General features: G+C 45.5%; 1 protein-coding gene across 1 annotated transcript in view; it reads left to right on the forward strand.

The window, feature by feature from the left end:
• SUGP1 (SURP and G-patch domain containing 1) overlaps positions 1-22,995 on the forward strand; it is a 64,890-nt gene that overhangs the window by 24,836 nt on the left and 17,059 nt on the right. Inside the window, exon 6 of the mRNA XM_069767698.1 lies at positions 18,673-18,773. Within this exon, the coding sequence (XP_069623799.1) occupies positions 18,673-18,773 (101 nt within the window). The remainder of the gene's footprint in view (positions 1-18,672; positions 18,774-22,995) is intronic.

A 22,995-nucleotide genomic window follows, 5' to 3' on the forward strand; every position in this document is an offset into this window, starting at 1 on the left:
AAAGTTGATCTTGTTGGCCATAATTCCAGAAGGTACAGTTTGGAACAAAGCCAACACTGCTCATCACCTAAAGAGCCCACAGAGAAGCATTGTGGAGGCAGCATTATGCCTTGAGGCTTTTTTTTTTTTTTGGGGGGGGAGGGGGCATTATAACCAATTCCAAATATCAGACAATTTTGCAACAAAACCTTCAGGCTTCGGCTAAAAAGGTGAAGATGAAGTGGAATTGCACCTTCCAGTACCACAACAAACCTAAGCAGACCTACAAAACAATGGCTAACCAAAAACAGATCTAAGTTTTGACATTGCCCAGCCAGAGCCCAGACCTGAATGTAATTGAAATCTTGTGGTTGACCTGAAGAGAGCTGTGAGATGTCCTCACAATCAGACATATTTGGAGCCATAATACAGGGAAGAGTGGACAAAGATAGAAAATTTTAGATTTGCCATGTTGCATGACTCCTATCCAAAACACTGAATACTGTCATAAATTCAATAGGTATTTCAACAAAATATTAAGGGTATGCATAATTAAATCAACCACATTATTTTTAATTTTTTTATTTTTCCACTCAAAAAGATTTCAGTTGATTTCTCAGTTGGTGTGACAGATTATGGGTAACATTATAAGTAGAAAATGTTCTGAAATTCCTGTTACGATTTTTTTTTTTCTCCTTCGCCACATTGGGGGACACAGGACCGTGGGTGTATGCTGCTGCCACTAGGAGGCTGACACGAAGTGAATTCCTTTTTAATTTTTCTTTTAAAATTTTTCTACGAGGAAGGGGTGATGGACCCTTTCAAGGGGCCGATCTCCCCCAATCAACAATAGGCGAGCACGGGGAGTGGTCGCCTCCTCGTATCCACTCCTGCAACGCAAGTCAGGCCTGAGCTACACTAGGGGCGACGGTTCCCTTTAGGGCACCGGTCTCCCCACACCTGCAACAGACAGGAACATGGAGTGTCACCTCCATGTACCTTTTCTGAGCCAGGACACAGCCCTGTTCCATCCTAGGGGAGCGAACCCTTAGGATACACAGAAGCTCCTATGGTGTCCGTGCTGCTACCACTGCACCACCACTGATAAAACAGCGGCGCTGCATGGAGCTGGACGGTTCCTCTCCACCTCCCCCATAGAAGAGGATGGTGGATAAGAGGGTCCCTGCACCGTCCATTTCCTACCTGCACCAGGCAATGCCTTCCATCCAGGCTCCGCGGTAAGTTGAGGACCCGCGGGGGGCTCCTGTAGCGCGTCACGGGGCCCTGTCGTATTTCTCGGCCGGTCACCGCTAATTTAGTCCCCGGCTTCGGCCTCTGCTAGGCCGCAAGCCGGTAGCTCCGTCCACATGCGCGGTACCGCCCACCTTCCTGGCTCTTCTCGTTCTCCACAAGAAGCGCTTTCTTCTATTCTATTCTCTGCAGCTTCTTCTTCTATTCTGTTTCTTCTATTGGCAGCCATTTTATACAGAGCTGGCACACAAGAGGACAGGACTGTACTCCACCCAAGGCAACTAGGCTGTCTCAAGGGCACAGGACCTGGGTAAGTGCTCTGCACACTTTCTCCAGGCCTCCCCTTATCTTTTACACAAAGGGCTCTGCTCTTCCCTGCAGTGTATTCACGTATACATTGGAGATAAAGGTACAGCATGTCCCTACCTAAGGGTACCGTCACACTATACGATTTACCTACGATCACGACCAGCGATACGACCTGGCCGTGATCGTAGGTAAATCGTAGTGTAGTCGCTGGAGAGCTGTCACACAGACAGCTCTCCAGCGACCAACGATGCCGGTAACCAGGGTAAACATCGGGTTACTAAGCGCAGGACTGCGCTTAGTAACCCGATGTTTACCCTGGTTACCAGCGTAAAAAACAAACAAACAGCACATACTTACATTCCGGTGTCTGTCCCTTGCCGTCTGCTTCCCGCACTCACTGACTGCCGGCCGTAAAATGAAAGCACAGCACAGCGGTGACGTCACCGCGTCACCGCTGTGCTCTGCTTTCAGTTTACCGCCGGCAGTCAGTGAGTGCGGGAAGCAGACGGCAAGGGACCTGACGGACACCGGAATGTAAGTATGTGCTGTTTTTTTTTTTTTTTTTTTTTTACATTTACGCTTGTAACCAGGGTAAACATCAGGTTACTAAGCGCGGCCCTGCGCTTAGTAACCCGATGTTTACCCTGGTTACAAGCGAACGCATCGCTAGATCGCATCGCTAGATCGGTGTCACACACACCGATCTAGCGATGACAGCGGGAGATCCAGCGACGAAAGAAAGTTCCAAACGATCTGCTACGACGTACGATTCTCAGCAGGATCCCTGATCGCTGCTGCGTGTCAGACACAGCGATATCGTAACGATATCGCTGGAACGTCACGAATCGTACCGTCGTAGCGATCGAAATGGCACTGTGTGACGGTACCCTTAGACTTCCAAAAAGGCCACCAAAACGCATAGTGTTTTTCACCTCATGTACCTCCTGTCAGGCTGCGTTACCGAGCGCTCTGCAAAACGTGATACTAAATGCGCTTTGGAGCCCCCTGCCGCGACCGATCCTGTAACTAGTCCCCCTGAGTAGGTTGCATCCTTATCACAGTCCATGGCTTCCTTAACAGAGTCCCTTCAGGAGCCCTCCAGGAGTGAGGACACTAATCTGCCTGTCTCAGAGGATTCCCATACATCTTGGGAACCGTCGGTCTGCAGGGGCAATCCTCGCTTAAAGCAAACACCGGCATCTAGGAAACAGATACATAGCACGTCTCCCAGGCCCTCTGGTGCCTCGGCATCCGTGAGCTCCGTTTCTCGCTCTCCCTCTCCAGGGATTGTTAGCAAACAAGCCTCTTGAGTACGAGTCTGAAGGGCCCCTTGACTTAGAATCTCCGGGTTACCAGACAACAATAGATAGTCTCATAGAGGCAGTCAACCAGACCTTGCAGTTTAGCGAAGAACCTGCTTCTGCACACGCGGATAACGCGGTGTCCGTTAAAAGGGCTAAATATCCTCATAGGGTGTTTGCCAATCACCCTGAGTTCCAGGACATGGTTCGGCGCCACAGAGAACGGCCGGACAAACGCTTCGCAGTACAGAATTCCCTTGAGGCCTGATATGCTTTCCCATCTGACCTCCGCAAAGAGTGGGCAGACTCTCCGTCAGTGGATCCTCCTGTGTCCCGTTTGGCTTCAAAAACTCTTCTGTCCTAGCCTGATGGATCCTCCATCAGGGACCCCACGGATCGCCTAACCGACAGCCTCGCCTCTTCGGTTTTTGAGGCATCAGGTTCTGCACTTGCTCCCTCCTTTGTAGCTATGTGGGTAGCTAGTCATTGTATCCTGGGCAGATTCTCTGTACAAGACTATACAAAAGAGTAATCTTCCTAGGGAGACTATGTGGTAAACGCATCCATAGACGTGGCTAATTGCGCTGCGCTAGCGGCTTCAAATGCAGTAGCTATCAGAAGAGCATTATGGCTCAGGGTGCGGCGAGCAGAACCTGCATCCAAGAAGTCTTTTTAGCTTCTTTACCTTGCCAGAGCGGCTGCTTATTTGGAGAAAGGGTAGACAAGCTTATCTCAGATGCTACAGGTGGGAAAAGCAAGTTCCTTCCCCAGCAGAAAGTTAGGCATCCTGTTCGCCAACCACTGCAGACACGATTCCGGTCCTTTTGCAGCAATTTCGGCTGGTCCTCTACAGACAATTCATCTCGCTCTTAAAGGGGCAACGGTCCACAGGCATCGGGCAAGACCAACCACTCGTGGAAGTCCCACTCCGGACAGGCCAGATCTAGGAGATCCAGGTCCCAGGGATTCTCAGTTAAATGACTCGCGACGTGTTCAGGATGACACCAGAAGAGTAGGCGGCTGCCTACTCTATTTCCGCCATGTTTGGCTTGCCGTCGTCCACAACAAATGGGTCAGATATCTGGTGTCCTCTGGATACAAAATAGTTTGCTTCCCACCCCCCAATCTGGTTCTTTGCCTCTCGGCCCCCCAAAGAGGGAACCAGAGCTCGGTCCTTTTACCAAGCCATCGAGTCACTCCGCCAGGACGGCGTCATTACCCTGGTTCCGGTAAACGAGCGGTTCTATTCGAATCTGTTTGTGGTCCCAAAAAGGATGGTAGTCAGGCCCATCCTGGATATAAAGCTCCTGAACAAGTTTCAGAGTCTGACATTTCAGGATGGAGTCTCTCCGTTCCGTCATCTCCTCGATGGAGCAGGGGGAGTTCCTGGCCTCCATCGATATTCGGGACGCATACCTTCACATTCTGATCTTTCCCCCTCACCAAAGGTTCCTGCGATTTGCCGTTCGCGGAGAACATTTTAAATTCACAGCCTTGCCTTTGGCCTTGCTACCACCCCCAGAGTGTTCACAAAGGTCATGGCGGCTGTCATGTCCATTCTACACTCCCGGGGCTTGGTAGTCTTACCCTACCTAGACGACCTCTTGGTCAAGGGACCGTCCTTCCAGGCCTGCGAGGAGTGCGTCCGCATTTCTTTGGATACTCTTTCTCTGCTAGGTTGGTTGATAAACCTGAACAAATCTTTTACAGTCGCAGCTCACCGGATTTCCTTCCTGGGCATGATCCTGGACACTTCCTGAGGGTTGGTGCTTCTTCCTCAGGACTAGGTCCTTGCCCTTCAGCAGGGAGTCCGAGCTCTTTGTCAACCATTTCCTCATTCCGTCTGTTTCAGCATGAGGGTCCTTGGGCTGCGATGGAAGTGGTCCCAATCGCCCAGCTGCATCTACGTCCCCTACAACATGCGATTTTGGACGCATGCGACAGGAGCACCTTCTCTCTCGATCGCCGGTGCTGATCTTCACTGCGGGTCAAACAGGCACTCAGGTGGTGGACGTTTCGGTCCTCCCTCCGTCAAGGGAAATCTTTCCTCCCGGTACATTGGCATGTGGTCACTACCGACGTCAGCCTTCTGGATTGGGGTGCAGTCTTCCATCATCACATGGCTCAGGGGCGTTGGTCTTTTCAGGAGTCACGTCTTCTGATCAATGTCCTGGAGATTAGTGCGATTCGGCTGTCCCTGCGGCTGTTAATACCCCTGGCGTGGAAAACTGGGCTGCGGACTAACTCAGCTGTCAAGGCCTGGCCTCGGGAGAGTGGTCGCTCCATCCAGAACTTTTCCTGCACATATGCCTTCGCTGGGGCACACCCGATGTGGATCTGATGGCGTCACAGTTCAATGCCAAGGTGCCAGAGTTTGTAGCTCGGTCCCAGGACCTGGGAGCCATCGGGGTGGGCACGCTTGTCCTTCCATGGAGCTTTTTTCGCCTTCCCTACCCATTTCCCTCATTGCCTTTGATCCCGAAGGTTATCGGGAAGATCAAAGCGGAAGGTGTTCCGGTAATCCTAGTTGCTCCAGACTGGCCATGCTGGGCATGGTACGCAGATTTAGTTCAACTGGTCGCACATACCCCCTGGCGACTACCAGATCGACCGGAACATGCTTTCCCAGGGCCCGATTTACCACCAGAACTCAGGGGCCCTGTGTTTGACGGCTTGGCTGTTGAATCCTGGATTCTAACCCAAGCTGGTTTCTCCCAAGAGGTGGTGTCTACCATGATTAATTCTCAGAAGTCAGTGTCGGCACGCATCTATCATCGCATCTGGAGAACTTTAGAATTTTAGAATGGTGTAGAGGCCAAGGTCAGCCTCTGGTTGTTTCCATTCCCACCATTCTAGAATTTCTTCAGTCCGGTCTAGATTCAGGCCTGGCGCTGGGCTTCCTCAAGGGACCGGTTTCTGCCTTGCCCGTCTTGTTTCAGCGTAAGATCTCTTCAAAACCGCAGGTGAGGACTTTCTTTCAGGGAGTCTCTCCCATGTGGTACCTCACTACAGAGCACCCTTAGATGCCTGGGACCTTAACTTGGTTCTAGGTGTCCTGCAGGAATCCCCCTTCGAACCGTTACAGTATGTCACGCTTGCATCTATCATGGAAGGTCGCCTTTCTAGTTGTGGTAACCTCAGTCAGAAGAGTTTCAGAATTGTCTGTTCTGTCCTGCCGAGCTCCCTTTCTGACCTTTCATCAAGATAAGGTGGTTCTCAGGCCATCCTCGCCCTTCCTACCAAAGGTCGTGTCTTTTCATCTTAACGAGGACATTGTACTACCCTCTTTCTGCCCGGCTCCAGTGCACGGTGTGGAGAAACCTCTTCACACTTTGGACTTCGTGAGAGCTCTCAGAAGGTATGTTTCGAGAACGGCCTCTTTTCAGCAGACAAGTGTGCTGTTCGCGCTCCTGGAGGGCCACCGGAAGGGATTGGCCGCATCTAAGTCGACGATCGCTAGATGTATTCGTTTGGCTATTCTGGAAGCTTACCATGTCAGAGGCAAACCGGCCCCAGTGGAAATCAAGGCACACTCCACTCGGTCAGTGGGTGCTTCGTGGGCCATTCGGCATCAAGCGTCAGCTGAACAGGTTTGCAAGGCAGCGACCTGGTCTAGCCTGCACACTTTCTCAAAGCATTACAATGTCCACACTCAGGCTTCAGCAGATGCAAGTCTAGGAAGACGAATTCTGCAGGCAGCGGTGGCGCATCTTTAGACAGCTGGTACCTCGGCTTTAATCTGTTGTGTTATTTCCCCACCCAGGCACTGCTTTTGGACGTCCCACGGTCCTTTGTCCCCCAATGTGGTGAAGGAGATTTTTGTGTACTCACCGTAAAGTCCTTTTCACCGAGCCACTCATTGGGGGACACAGCACCCACCCTGTTGGCTATTGTTGTTCTCAGGTTTGACATGTACCTATTGTTGGTATTCATAATCTCCTACTGCTTGGTCACTGAACTGGTTAGCTGAGAGCCAGCAGGAGAGTGTATACTGCAGGGGAGGAGCTAACTTTCTTTGTATCACTTAGTGTCAGCCTCCTAGTGGCAGCAGCATACACCCACGGTCCTGTGTCCGCCAATGAGTGGCTCAGAGAAAAGGATTTTATGGTGAGTACACAAAAATCTCTATTTACATGACAAAAACCTGGCATTTAATCGGGATGTGTAGACTTTTTATATGTGTCTTTATCTTAATATAGTGGCAAACAATTGTAACGCGGTCCCTGGGGAGCGCAGAGAGATCGAACTGGCTAAATAAGTAGAAATAAACAAGAGATCCACCGCGGCTCCAGCCGTCTACCTCCAATGGAGGATGGGTAAAGTACTGCAATGAACGAACGGTCAAAGGAGCGCTAGGAACAACAAGACATGGGTATATTTAAGTCCACAACGCGTTTCGACGGTTACTACCTGACTGAAAAGTAGCTATTTTGATTAATATGAAAATGAGGCAAAAGTGTAATGATTGCAAAATATAAAGTAAGAAAATAAAGAAACCTTAAAAATAAGAATGAATAAAAACAGCTGCCCACCCTGCTAAAATCAAGCCCTCGCATAACTCCATTGATGGAAAATTGAGAATGTTACAGGTCTCAGAATATGGCAACACAAGCAAGAAGCAAAACAATTTTCCTAATTTTTCCACCAATTTAACCCCTGCACGACTGGGCTATTTTCCATTTTTCCGCCTCTTCCAAGAGCCATAACTTTTATTTTTCCATCCATATACCGTAATTGTATGAGGGCTTGTTCTTGGCGGGACGAGTTATACTTTTTGAATGACACCATTCATTTTATCATTTGGTGTGTGTTGAAATTGCAAAAAAAAAGTGCATTGAGACAATTTTTTTTGTGTTTTTATTAACCATATTCACTGTACGGTAGAACTGACCTGTTAATATGATTCTCCAAGTCAATGTGATTACGCAGATACAAAACATGTGTAGTTGTTTTTTTTTAATTTGGTTAAGCGATAAAAAACACAATTTTGCTTTAGTCGCCATTTTTTGAGACCCGTAACACTTTAATTTTTCGTGATGTCGGGCTTTGTGAGGGCTTGTTTTATTGCGCCCAGAGCTGACATTTTTAATGATTTCATTTTGTGGTAGATGTGATGTTTTGATCACCTTTTATTGCAATGTTGCAGCTGGTAAAAAAAAAAAAAAAAAAAATAAAAAAAAGAAGAAGAATAAAGCCATTATCTTCCGGGAAAGATGCGGACAAGCCTGCATCAAAGTTAGGGATCCGACATATGACGTAACTGTGTGTCATGTCAGGAAGGGGTTAAAAAAATATAATAGCTTGATATTGCTACAACCCCTGACAAAAAAATATGGAGTCCTTGGAGGATGTTCATTCAGTTGTTTAATTTTGTAGAAAAAAAGCAGATCACAGACATGGCACAAAACTAAAGTCATTTCATAATTCAAATGGCAACTTTCTGGCTTTAAGAAACACTAAAAGAAGTCAAGAACACAAAATGTGGTAGTCAGTAATGGTTCCTTTTTTAACCAATCATAGGGGAAAAATTATGTAATCACTCAATTCTGAGGAAAAAAATATGAAATCATGAAAAACAAACACTCCAACACATCACTAGTGTTTTGTTGCACCATCTCTGGCTTTTATAACAGTTTGCAGTCTCTGAGGCATGGACTTAATGAGTGTCAAACAGTACTCTTCATCAATCTGGCTCCAACTTTCTCTGATTGCTGTTGCCAGATCAGCTTTGCAGGTTGGAGCCTTGTCATGGATCATTTTCTTCAACTTCCACCAAAGATTTTCTATTGGATTGAGATCAGGACTATTTGCAGGCCATGACATTGACCTTATGTGTCTTTTTTTCAAGGAATATTTTCACAGTTTTTGCTCTATGGTAGGATGCATTATCATCTTGAAAAATTAATTTCATCATCCCCAAACATCCTTTCAATTGATGGGATAAGAAAAGTGTCCAAAATAACATAAACTTGTGCATTTATTGAAGATGTAATGACAGCCATCTCCCCAGTGCCTACACCTGACATGCAGCCCCATATCATCAATGACTGGAAAGTTGCATGTTCTCCTCAGGCAGTCATCTTGATAAATCTTATTGGAACGGCACCAAACAAAAGTTCCAGCATCATCACCTTGCCCAATGCAGATTCGCGATTCATCACTGAATATGACTTTCATCCAGTTGTCCACAGTCCACGGTTGCTTTTCCTTAGCCCATTGTAACCTTGTTTTTCTCTGTTTAGGTGTTAATGATGGCTTTCGTTTAGCTTTTCTGTATGTAAATCCCATTTCCTTTAGGCGGTTTCTTACAGTTCGGTCACAGACGTTGACTCCAGTTTCCACCCATTCGTTCCTCATTTGTTTTGTTGTGCAATTCCTGTTTTGGAGACATATTGCTTTAACCCCTTAACGACCGCCGATACGCCTTTTAACGGCGGCAGTTAAGGGTAATTAACGGCGCTATGAAAAAAGTAAATAGCGCCCCCCAGAGTCCGATTTTCTCAGTGGTCTCGGCTGCCGGGGGTAGCCGAGACCCCAGAGAACATGATTCAGGGTTTTTTTTACCGACCCCACTTTTGCGATTAACAGTTAACTGTTAATTAACAGTTTTCCGGCGATCGCAAAAAAAAACGCGATTTCCCTTTTAATTTCTGTGCTCCGATGTGATCGCACATCAGAGGACAGAGAAATGGGGTCCCAGATAGCCCCCCAATACTCACCTGTCTCCTCCGGTGCTCCTCGTGGCTCCCGATGGGCGCCGTCACCTTTTTCCGGCGGGCGCATGCGCAGTGCGCCCGCCGGCCGGCCCCGGGAGGATCTTTGGGGTCTCAGCTGCCGGGGGTAGCCGAGACCCCAAAGAACATGATCGGGGTCGGTTATACCGACCCCTGTTTTGCGATCGCCGGTAATTAACTGTTTACCGGCGATCGCAAAAGAAAAAAAAAAAAGTGGTGTGTATTTCTCTGTCCTCTGATGTGATCGCACATCAGAGGACAGAGAAATAGGGGGATTCGGGGACCCTATTATACTTACCGGTGTCCCTGGGTTCTCCTGCGTCCTCTCCTGCCCGCCGGCGTCTTCTTTGGGAAACAAAATGGCGGGCGCATGCGCAGTGTGCCCGCCATCTGCCGGCCGGCAGGAGAAAGCAGTTGGGGCTAAAATTAGGGCTAGGGTTAGGGCTAAATTTAGGGCTAGGGTTGGGGCTAAATATAGGGTTAGGCTTCTTTCACACTTGCGTCGGTACGGGGCCGTCGCAATGCGTCGGCCCGACATACCAACGCACGTTGTGAAAATTGTGCACAACGTGGGCAGCGGATGCAGTTTTTCAACGCATCCGCTGCCCAATCTATGTCCTGGGGAGGAGGGAGCAGAGTTACGGCCACGCATGCGCGGTCGGAAATGGCCGACGCGACGTACAAAAAACGTTACATTGAACAATTTTTTGTGCCGACTGTCCGCCAAAACACAACTGATCCAGTGCACATCGCGATCCGTCGGCAATACAAGTCTATGGGCAAAAAACGCATCCTGCGGGCATTTGCAGGATCCGTTTTTTGTCCAAAACGACGGATTGCGACGGATGCCAAACGACGTAAGTGTGAAAGTAGCCTTAGGGTTGGGGCTAAAGTTAGGGCTAGGGCTGCGGCTAAAATTAGGGCTAGGGTTGCGGCTAAAGTTAGGGTTAGAGTTGGGATTAGGGTTAGGGTTTGGATTAGGGTTGGCATTAGGGTTACGCTTGGGATTAGGGTTAGGTTTGGGATTAGGGTTAAGGTTAGGGTTGTGATTAGGGGTGTATTGGGATTAGGGTTAGGTTTGAGGTTAGGGTTGAGATTAGGATTAGGGGTGTGTTGGGTTTAGGGTTTTGATTAGGGTTATGGTTAGGGTTGACATTAGGGTTGTTTTGGGGTAAGGGTTGTGATTATCATTAGGGTTGTGATTAGGATTATGGATCAGGTTGGGATTAGGGTTAGGGGTGTGTTGGGGTTAGGGTTGGAGTTAGAATTGGGGGGGTTTCCACTGTTTAGGTACATCAGGGGGTCTCCAAACACGACAGCCAATTTTGCGCTCAAAAAGTCAAATGGTGCTCCCTCCCTTCTGAGCTCTGCCGTGCGCCCAAACAGTGGGTTACCCCCACATATGGGGCATCAGCGTACTCTGGATAAATTGGACAACAACTTTAGTGGTCCAATTTCTCCTGTTGCCCTTGTGAAAATAAAAACTTGGGTCTACAAAATCTTTTTTGTGGAAAACATTTTTTTTTTTATTTTCACGACTCTGCATTCTAAACTTCTGTGAAGCACTTGGGCATTCAAAGTTCTCACCACACATCTAGATAAGTTCCTTGGCGGGTCTAGTTTCCAAAATGGGGTCACTTGTGGGGGGTTTCTACTGTTTAGGCACATCAGGAGCTCTCCAAACGCGACATGGCGTCCGATCTCAATTCCAGCCAATTCTACATTGAAAAAGTAAAACAGCACTCCTTCTCTTCCAAGCTCTGCGGTGCGCCCAAACAGTGGTTTACCCCCACATATGGGGTATCGACGTACTCAGGAGAAATTGCACAACAACTTTTGTGGTCTAATTTCTCCTGTTACCCTTGTGAAAATAAAAATTTGGGGGCAAAAAGATCATTTTTGTAGAAAAAATGTGATTTTTTTTTTTTTTATTTTTTTTTAATTTTCACGGCTCTATGTTATAAATTTCTGTGAAGCACTTGGGGGTTCAAAGTGCTCACCACACATCTAGATAAGTTCCTTAAGGGGTCTAGTTTCTAAAATGGTGTCACTTGTGGGGGGTTTCCACTGTTTAGGCACATGAGGGGCTCTCTAAACGTGACATGGAGTCCGATCTCAGTTCCAGCCAATTCTGCATTGAAAAAGTCAAAAAGTGGTTTACCCCACATATGGGGTATTGGCGTGTTCAGGAGAAATTGCATAACAAAAATTATGGTTACATTTCTGTTTTTACACATGTGAAAATAAAAAAAAAATGGTTCTGAATTAAAATGTTTGCAAAAAAAAGTTAAATGTTCATTTCCAGGTCATCCACCTGACAGCACCATGGAGGTTGTCCTCTTATCCACAGTGGGACAGGAAACCACGAGTATAAAAGGACCCTCCCCCTACCAACAGTCAGTGTTTTCCTGTCCCACTGTGGATAGGAACTACGAGACTCCGACAGGCTCCGTTTTGGGGGGTATGGATTGGGGGGTTTAGGCCCTTAGTACCCTTCCCACCGCAAGATCCCCGTGTGCTGAAACCCGACACAGGGTCCCTCAGCTTACCCAGTGCAGCGCTGCTCCTGGGATCGCCGGTCGTTTCCTCCTGTGGGGGCTCTCGACTGCACGCGCCGCCCAAGCCTGCTCCGGTCCGGGCCGCCTCTGTGAGTTGTTACATGTGGTCCCGGAGTACAGCCAGCGTCACCGGAATGCCGCACGCTGCAGCCCGGTGTATCACTTCTGGGTTGCGGTCAGCGGTGGGCGGGGTCGGCGTTCTCCGTCGCTTCTGAAGGAAGATGGAGTCATTTCCGGGGCATGTCGGCGAGCACAGAGCGCTCCAACGCCAGGATCAAGCAGAGGATTTAAGGTACAGGGGGTAGGGATGTCTCCAATCCTGGGCATAGTCCGAAATGGAGGATACCGCCAGGATGGAGACAGAAAGCCAGGCACATGTAAGTTCCCTAAAGAGGGCAACCCCTAATCCCTACCACCTAGTAATAAATGCACCTTCTAAACCGGTTCTGTTTTTATGGGTAGCTCCTGCCTCCACGGATAAGAAAGAGGTTAAGAAAACGGGGAGATATAAGAAGTGTCCCATAAGCTCCGTAAAATTGAAAGAGTCATGGCAAAAATCCCTTTGTGAATCTTGCACTAGCTGCATTGTGGGTGAAGAGCAAGCCTCTCTCATGTCTAATATGAGGGCTATAATCAGGGAGGAGGTACAGGCGTCAGTCTCCGGCTTAATGACTCCTCAACCCTCACAGCTAGATAATAGGAAGAGAACGAGGGATTCAGACTTTACATCGGAGGGAGCTTTGTCCGAATCAGATCTGGAGGAAGATGAGTTTAGAGATCCTCCAGAAAAAGGAAAGAAGTACTTATTTTCTTCGATGGACACGGACGAGCTACTAGGTGCAGTGAGACGCAATATGCAAATTGAAGAACCCCCAACATCTTGTTCAATACAGGATGAGATGTTTGGTGGGTTACGGGCTCAAACTTCAAAAGTTTTCCCTGTAAATTCTTATATATGCGGAATGATTCTAGAAGAGTGGGAAGAGGTGGAGAAACGTCTGATTATTCCAAAAGACTTCAAACTTTGTCTCCCGTTTGATCAAGCAGAGGTCAAGGACTGGGAGGACATTCCCAAAATAGACATCCCTTTAGCTAGAGTCTCCAAAAGAACCGCCATACCCTTCGAGGACTCCTCTAACCTAAAGGAGCCTATGGATAGGAAAACGGACAGTCTCTTAAAAAGGGCCTGGGAGAGCTCAGCAGCTGTAATGCGTGCGAACATAGCAGTGACATCAGTAGCACGGTCTATGCACTTATGGGTAGATGATCTGGCAGATCAACTTTCATCTAAAACCCCTAGAGAAGCTATATTAAAATCCCTCCCCCTTCTAAAAATGGGAACAGATTTTCTAGCAGACGCATCGGCGGAATCAGTAAGGTTTACGGCCAGAAGTCAATCTTTATCAAATGCGGCCAGAAGAGCCATCTGGCTCAAAAACTGGTCAGGGGATGTACATTCCAAGAATAAGCTTTGCGCCATCCCATTTTCAGGTGGAAGGGTATTTGGGCTAGTACTGGACGACGTCTTAGAGAAGGCGTCGGATGATAAAAAGGGGTTCCCGGAAGAGAAACGCAAAAAGTTTCAGCCCTTTCGTAGGTCCCGTTTTAATCAGAGAACGGACTATAGAGGGAAAGGGAAACAAGGGAGGTGGAGCTACCCGAAAGGTGGGGAGGCTAGAACCAAAAGTAAAGAGTCCACCTTTTCAGGTTCAGCATCAGGTTACCACAGAAAATGACGCCACCAGTGTAGGGGGGCACTTAACCAGGTTTCTGGGGGGCTGGAAAAAAATCACTACAAGCCCGTGGGTGTTACAACTGATTGCTCAGGTTTACAGGATAGAATTTTCTTCGCCTCCCCCACAAAAATTCCTAATCTCAAGCTCCCACCTTGTCTCGACCTCTCCCATGTGGGTAGATATTCAGGACTTGCTAAAAACGGCTGCAATAGTCCCAGTACCTCCCCAAGAAATAGGACAAGGGTTTTGCTCAAGCCTATTTTCCATAATAAAGCCCTCGCGGGAATCCAGGACTATTATAAATCTCAAACATCTAAATTCATGGGTAGTATACAAACGATTCAAAATGGAATCTATAAGATCTACGATTCCCCTCCTAGACAAAGGGGTAGTGATGTGCACTCTAGATTTAAAAAGTGTGTATTACCACGTCCCGATTTACCTAAACCACCAAAAATATCTGAGGTTCGCAGTAGAAAAAGAAGGCAAGGTCTTCCATTACCAGTTTCGCTGCCTTCCGTTTGGCCTGGCCTCAGCCCCAAGAATCTTTACGAAGATTATGATAGAGGTGGTAGCCTACCTAAGAAATTGAGAGATCTTAATTGTTCCGTATCTGGACGATTTTTTGGTGGTAGCGGACTCAGTAAAACAACTCAGAACCGACTGTCAGTATTTAATTTCCACACTGCAGAATTTGAGGTGGATCGTAAATTGGGCAAAATCCGATCTAGTACCCAAACAGAGAATAAAATTTCTCGGAGTCATACTAGACTCAAGTGTGAGAATGTCTTTTCTGCCGGAAGAAAAACTGTGCGGCATAGTAAACAGGATTCGTCAATTCACAAAGAGCAGAGTTTCCATCAGAGAAGCCATGAAGATCCTGGGACTGATGACGGCCTGCATACCCTGCGTAAATTGGAGTCAATTTAATTCCCGACGGCTTCAGCAGGCGATTATCTCATCCTGGGACAGAAGACAGGGGTTGTTGGACAAAGTAATACGGCTGCCATCCCAGGTAAAGACTTTGTTACGTTGGTGGACAGATCCCAAGAATCTGAGGCAAGGAGTGGCCTGGAATAGTGTTCCCGAAGTTATAATCACCACGGACGCAAGTCAACAAGGCTGGGGAGGTCACATCCAGGGAAGGTATTACCAGGGTCAGTGGACCTGGGAAAACAGCAGACAATCCTCAAATTTCAGAGAACTGCTCGCAGTCTGGAAGGTTCTATCTTCAGCGCAGGCCTTGGTAAGGAACAAACATGTGAAAGTACTCTCGGACAACACAACAGCAGTTGCTTTCCTTCGACATCAAGGTGGTCTGAGACATATGGCTTTGCAGCAGTTGGCAGAACGAATCTTCAGATGGGCAGAAGGGACAGTACTCTCGGTCTCAGAGGTACATTTAGAAGGTTCCAGAAACCAAGTGGCGGATTTCTTGAGCAGGAGGACAGTTCTATCGACGGAATGGGAGCTAAACAACGAGGTTTTCAAAGACTTATGCCATTGTTGGGGGAACCCAGAGGTGGACATCTTTGCGACCAGACGAAATGCAAAGGTCAGCGTATTTTACTCACTGAACCCTCAGGAGAACCCGGCTGGAGTCGATGCCTTCTCCCAATCATGGAACAGAGTCCTGTTGTATGCATTCCCTCCGCTTGCACGAATACCAAGAACTCTCAGGAAAATTGCAGAAGACCGAGCCAAAGTCCTACTTGTAGTACCGTTCTGGCCAAAGAAAAGTTGGTTTCCCTTATTGAAGAAGATGTCAAGGGAGGAACCAGTTATTCTTCCACGAAGAACAGATCTACTCTTCCAAGGTCCTATTCTCCACCAGAGTCCAGAAAGTTTTCAATTATCGGCTTGGATCCTGAGCGGCAAGTTCTAAGAGCAAAGGGTTTATCGGATGAAGTAATTTCCACATTAAAAGCATGCAGGAAGCCAGTAACCTCTTCCATCTATACCAAAATTTGGAAAAAATTCTGCAGCTATTGTGGAGAAACGACAGTCGATATTGACCATCCTAATGTACCTAAAATCCTTGATTTTTTTTTTTACAAGAGGGGTTTAAAGCAGGTCTTAGGCCCAGTACTTTAAGGGTACAAGTAGCGGCCCTTAGTGTCTTTTCTGACTGCACTTTATCGGCCCACCCCTGGATTAGTTGGTTTTCCAGGGCAGTTGCAAGATTAAAACCGTTAATAAGGAAAACTGTCCCACCATGGGACTTAAATTTAGTTCTTAATGAACTATGTAAACATCAGTTTGACTCGGGGGATAATTTAGACATAGGTAAATTGTCCCTAAAAACGGCCTTTCTTGTAGCCATCACTTCAGCGAAGAGACTGGGGGAGCTTCAGGCCCCCTCTATTCAAAATCCTTATTTACAGGTCTATAATGACAGATTGGTTTTGAAACTAGATCCAGCTTTTCTCCCGAAAGTGGTCTCTGATTCAAATATGAATGAGGAGGTCGTACTCCCTTCCTTTTTTCAGTCGCCAAAAAATCAAAGAGAGACTCTTTAACATAATCTAGATGTTAGAGAAGCGGTTCTTAAATATCTAGAGGTTACGGCACCCTGGAGGATAGATAATAATCTTTTTGTTCAGTTTAGAGGCCCAAATAAGGGTAAGAAGGCATCTAAATCCACGATCGCGAGATGGATTAGGTCCACAATAATTTCGGCCTATAAAGCGGGGGAAAAAATCCTCTGGGATGTATCAAAGCACACTCGTCCAGATCAATGGCAGCCTCATGGGCAGAAAAAGGTGGGGCTTCAGCAGATCAAATTTGTAACGCTGCTTCCTGGACTAATCTTAGTAATTTTTCCAAACATTATAAACTAGACGTAATGTCAACGCAATTAGGGTTTGGCAGGAAGGTACTCCAGGCAGTATTCCCACCCTAAGAAGTAGTCTACTTTGGTACTTCTCCATGGTGCTGTCAGGTGGATGACCTGGAAAACGGTAGTTAGTCTTACCGGTAATAGTATTTCCAGGAATCCATCCTGACAGCACTGTTAGTTCCCTTCCCATGCTAATTTACTAAAAACTAATGTGATGTAAACATTTGTATCTTGTGTTGTGTTTAAATAAAATATTCCTTTTGGCATCCATCCAGATGTGGTACTTTGGAAAATCACTGACGGTTGGTAGGGGGAGGGTCCTTTTATACTCGTGGTTTCCTGTCCCACTGTGGATAAGAAGACAACCTCCATGGTGCTGTCAGGATGGATTCCTGGAAATACTATTACCGGTAAGACTAACTACCGTTTTTTTCCTTCCACATTGTTTCAGTTCCTGTGAAGCACGTAAAGGGTTAATAAACTTCATGAATGTGGTTTTGAGCACCTTGAGGGGTGCAGTTTTTAGAATGGTGTCACACTTGGTTCTTTTCTATCATATAGACCCCTCAAAATGACTTCAAATGTGATGTGGCCCCTAAAAAAAAAATGGTGTTGTAAAAATGAGAAATTGCTGGTCAACTTTTAACCCTTATAACTCCCTAACAAAAAAAATTTTTGTTTCCAAAATTGTGCTGATATAAAGTAGACATGTGGGAAATGTTATTTATTAACTATTTTTCGTGACATATCTCTCTGATTTAAGGACATAAAAATACAAAGTTTGAAAATTGCAAAATTTAAAAAATTTTCGCCATATTTCCGTTTTTTTCATAAATAATCACAAGTAATATCGAAGAAATGTTACCACTAACATGCAGTACAATATGTCACAAAAAAACAATCTCAGAATCAGCGGGATCCGTCTAAGCGTTCCAGAGTTATAACCTCATAAAGTGACAGTGGTCAGAATTGTAAAAATTGGCTCGGTCCTTAAGTACCAAATTGGCTCTGTCACTAAGGGGTTAAGTTTCCAGTCTTGACACTTTAATGTCTTCCTTGGTCTACCAGTATGTTTGCCTTTTAACAACCTTCCCATGTTTGTATTTGGTCCAGATTTTATACACAGCTGACTGTGACCAACCAACATCTTTTGCAACATTGCGTTATGATTTGCCCGCTTTTAAGAGTTTGATAATCCTCTCCTTTTGTTTCCATTGACATCTCTAGTGTTGGAGCCATGATTCATGTCAGTCCACTTGGTGCAACAGCTCTCCAAGGTGTGATCACTCCTTTTTAGATGCAGATCTAATTTGATATTTTTGGGTATGAAAAATGACCGGGTGATTCCATAATTTTTTTCCTCAGAATTGAGTGACTCCATAATTTTTCCCCTATGCTTGGTTAAAAAAGGAACCATTACTGACTACCACATTTTTTGTTCTTGATTTCTTTTAGCGTTTCATAAAGCCAGAAAGTTGCCATTTGAAATGACTTTAGTTTTGTGCCATGTCTGTGATCTGCTTTTATTCTACAAAATTATACAACTGAATGAACATCCTCCAAGGCCGGTGATTCCATAATTTTTGCCAGGGGTTGTATAACCGTACAGACCTGAAAAATCATAAATATTACTAGGTCATTTTTACCTCACACTAAATGCTCTTGAAATCAAACCAAAAAAACTACTGTGATTTTTACGCAATTTTGACGTACTTGTAAATTTTTCTTTTTTTCCAGTACTGTACATTGAATTGTGAAATTCAACATAATAAGGTCATCCAACATCTGTGGACAGAAAAATGAAAAACATTATGACATTTATGGGAAAGAAGGGGAGGGAAAAAGGATAATGGGCATTTCGGCAAGGGGTTAAGCATATCTATTGTATATGAGACTCCAATAATAAATAAGTAATTTATGTTGCAATACTAATTCTAAGACTATTGTACAATTCCTTTCCCACAGATTTCTCCATGATCAGAACAGCCGGGAGTTCCTGTATTACCGAAAGAAGATAGCGGAATATAAACAAGGAAGCCAGAGACAGAAAACTGCACCAAGTAAAGGTTTGTCCAGATTTTAAATTAAGGCTATGTCCACACGTTGCAGATTTACATGCGATCCGTAGCTTTTTGGGCCACACGGATTCGCATCAGATCCACAGTGTAGTGCACAGCCAATGTTAGTCTGTGTGAAATAGAGATTTGTTGTGCACATGCTGCGGAAAAATCTGCGCAGAAACATAGCTTTTTTTTATTTTCCGCAGCATGTCAGTTCTTTTTTCGGATCTGCATCGTTTCTGCACCCATTGACTTCCATTAAGCCAAGCACATCCGAAGCAAAATCGCAGATGTAAAAAAGATCTGCGGATTTGGTGCAGATGTGGGTGCTAGAAATGCTGCAGAGCTGGAGGATGGAAGTGTGTGGGCGGGGTGTAGGCAGAGAAATGTGCGTGTATGTGTGTGTGTGTGTGGATCTGCATGTATGTGTGTGTGCCGGTGTCTGCGTGAATCTGTGTCTGTGTGCGGGGCTGTGTGTGTGTGTGTCTGTGTAGGCAGGCATCGTCCGATGGGACTACTAATCCCATCCGGCTATGCCTGCTACATTGACACCATTAGCCATTGATGAGAAAGTAGTCCCATCATCCGGCTAATGTGTTGAATGTTAAAAAACAAAACAAAAAAAAAAACACAGACAGTACACATATAGTATATACTTGCCATATACATCTAATCCCGAAACCATTGATCATCTGAAAACAATATACTCCCTGTGTCCGACGTAATCCAATTCATAACGATTGTCCCAAGACAATCTCCCGTGGAGAGCTGTCTCATCAGCAGATGCGACCGCTCTCCAGGGGCTTCGGTGATACAATGACGGAGATAATCCTCCGCACTGTATTACTCCACCGCCGACAGGTTACCTGAGTTCACCTGTCACTTGCGGCACTACAGCATGACCATTTTCTCACGACTGTAGTGCCGTAAAGTGAACTACGATGATACACTGCGGGAGAGTTATTTCCGGTCAGTGAGTCATCGGAGGCTCTATAGAGCGGTCACGTCTGCTGATGTGATGGCTCTATATAGGGGAGATCGTCGTGGGACACTTGTTATTAAAGAGGGACTACGTCGAAACAGGGAGTATTTGTGTTTGTTTTTTACATTTTTTGCAGGTGATCGATGGCTTCGATTGGATTAGGCGTGGAATAAAAATTATGAAAAAATGTGTAGTTTTTTAGTTCATTAAAATACTTTATTGTACAGAAGCGCCAATTCTGGGGCGGCTGGGTGCTGGTATTTTTAGCCAGAGGGGGACAATATCCATGGCCCCTTTCTAGGCTATGAATATCAGCCTGCAGCTGTCTGCGTAGCCTTTGTGGCTATAAATTACAGGGGGACCCCACGTCTTTTTTTTGGGGGGGTCCCCCTATTTTAATAGCCAGTAAAGGCTAAATATACAGCTGTGGGCTGAGATTCACAGCCTGAGGATCTCCATGGGTATTAACCCCTTCCCTGGCTAGAAATATTGGCCCCCAGCCGTCGGCTTTCCCTCTCTAGCGCAGATTTTTTTTTTTAAATTAAAGATATTGCGGGCAGATTTTGTGTGTTTTTATTTATGTACCATTTTTTCTGTCTGTGTAAACACTATTCTTCCATGGAGTATGTAAAATAAGAGGTTGGACAAAGAAATGACATCACAATTCTTTTTTTTTTTTTTTTAAATAGATCTTTATTTAGGTTACAAAAATGCATCAAATCCACATCATAAATGCATGGATTTTTACCTGCATTTTCTGCCAAGAGATGCAGATTCTGTGCAGAAAATTCTGCAGACAAATCTGCAATGTGTGCACATACCCTTAAAGAGGCCAATCCAGTAAGACTGGCATCGTACACACTTAATGAAGTGGCATCGTGTACTATGATGTGCTGCATTCGTCGAGAGGTGTTTGTCACTTAATTCAGCGTATCTTCTCATTGGTCTTGCGTCTCCTTGCACCTCGCCAGAAGTGGCTGGAATAATACTTTTGGCTCAAGTAATAGAGTAACTTTTCATGAATTTGGTGGCCACACACCGCCCTGCCAACTTTGACTGAGTTGACTGGTGTGAAGACTCCAAAAGTTGCAATTTTTTTGCACAACTTTGCGTTGCAGAAAACTAGTTAACCCCTTAATGACTGCTGATACGCCTTTTAACAGTGGCAGGTTTTTACCATCCCCAGTGTTACAATCGCTATTATTCACCGAATAACGGCGACCGCAAAACAAAAAAAGGCAGATTTCCCATTTGTTTCTCTCTCCTCTGATATGATCTAGCATACCAGAGGAGAGAGAAATGGGGTCCTCTGGCCCACTCCGGTACCTCCGGCATCCTCGGACTCTCCGGCCCTGTCCCACGGCCCTCGGCGTCTTCTTCCAGGAAGAAAATGGCAGGCGAATGTGCAGTGCACCTGCCCGAGATTTGGCATCCGGCAACAATAGGGCATTATTCCTATTGGTTCATTTTGATCATTGTGATAGATCCTATCACAGTGATCAAAATAAAAAAAAAATAGTAAATCAAACCACCCTTTATCATCCCCTTAGTTAGGTAAAAATAATATCCATATTTTTTTTTCTCTAGGGTTAGGGTTGGGCTACGGTTGGGGCTAAGGTTAGGGTTGTGTTGGGGTGACGTTTGGAGTTATGGTTGTGATGTTGGGGTTATGGTTGTGGTGTTTGGGGTTGTGGTGTTGGGGTTACGGTTGTGGTGTATTGAGGTTGGAGTTAGGGTTGGGGTGTTGGGCTTAGGGTTGGGGTGTTGGGGTTACGTTTGGGGTCAGGGTTGAGATTAGGGTCAGGAGTAGGGCTGTGTTAGGGTTGGAGTTAGAATTGTGGGGTTCAACTCTTCAAACGAGACATGGCGTCCGCCTTTGATTCCAGCCAATTTTGCGTTTAAAAAGTCAAACGGTGCTCCGTCCCTTCTGAGCCCTGCCATTCGCCCAAACAGTGACTTTCCCCCACATATGTGGTATTGGCTTACTCAGGAGAAATTGCACAACTAATTTTGTGGTTCAGTTTCTCCTGATACCATTGTGAAAATAAAAGTTTGGTTCCAAAGTAAATTTTTTTTGTGAAAAAAGTAACCTAGACATGTTTGATGTCTATGTACGCATAATGACCTGGAGAATCAGTCGCAGGTCAGTTTTAGCATTTGGAGAATATGGTAACAAAAAAATCCCCAAAACAGTTGCGGAATTGCTTTCCTGTTTTTGAGTACACGATATGGTAAAACCAATTCTGTTCAAAAGTACTACTTGTCCTGCAAAAAACAAGCCCCACATGGCCGTATTGACGGAAAAATAAAAAAAAGTTATGTCTCTGGGAAGAAGAGGAGCGAAAAACAAACGCAAAAACAAAAAAGGCTCCGTCATGAAGGGGTTAAATCAGCCATCGCACAAAACAGTTGATAAATAACATTTCCCACAGGTCTACTTTACATATGCACAATTTTTGAAACATAATATTTTTTTGTTAGGAAGTTATAAGGATTAAAATTTGACCAGCGATTTCTAATTTTTACAACAAAATTTGCAAAGCCATGGTTTTTTTTTAGGGACCACCTCACATTTGAAGTGACTTTGAGGGGTCTATGTGACAGAAAATACCCAAAAGTGTCTCCATTCTAAAAACTGCAACCCTCAAGGTACTAAAAACCACATTCAAGAAGTTTATTAACCCTTCAGGTGCTTCACGGGAATTTTTGGAACGTGAAAGGAAAAAATAAATACAGTATTTACTTTTCTTTCACAAAAATTTCCTTTATTTTTTATACTTTCGCACGGGTAACAGGAGAAAATGGACCCATATTTTGTTGTGCAATTTCTTCTGAGCAGGCTATAGCCCATATGTGGGGGAAATCTACTGTTTGGTCACACGGCATGGCTCAGAAGGGAAGGAGCGCCTTTTCACTTTTTGAATGTAAAATTTGCTGGCATAATTAGTAGACGTCAAGTCATGTTTGGAGAGCCCCTGATGTGACTAAACAGTAAAAAACCCCAAGAAGTAACACTTTGGAAAGTAGACCAATTAGGGAACTTATCTAGATGTGTATTGAGCACCTTGAACACACAGGTGCTTCACCGAAGTTTATAACGTTAAGCCGTGAAAATAAAAAAAATCTAATTTTTCCTATAAAAATCTTTTCTAGCTCCAAATTTTGTATTTTCACACGGGTAACAGGATAAAATGGGCCCCAAAATTTGTTGTGCAATTTTTTCCTGGGTTTACTAATACCCCACAT

The sequence above is a fragment of the Ranitomeya imitator genome, chromosome 1 (genome assembly GCF_032444005.1).
Source record: "Ranitomeya imitator isolate aRanImi1 chromosome 1, aRanImi1.pri, whole genome shotgun sequence".
In the NCBI taxonomy this organism is placed as follows: Eukaryota; Metazoa; Chordata; class Amphibia; order Anura; family Dendrobatidae; genus Ranitomeya; species Ranitomeya imitator.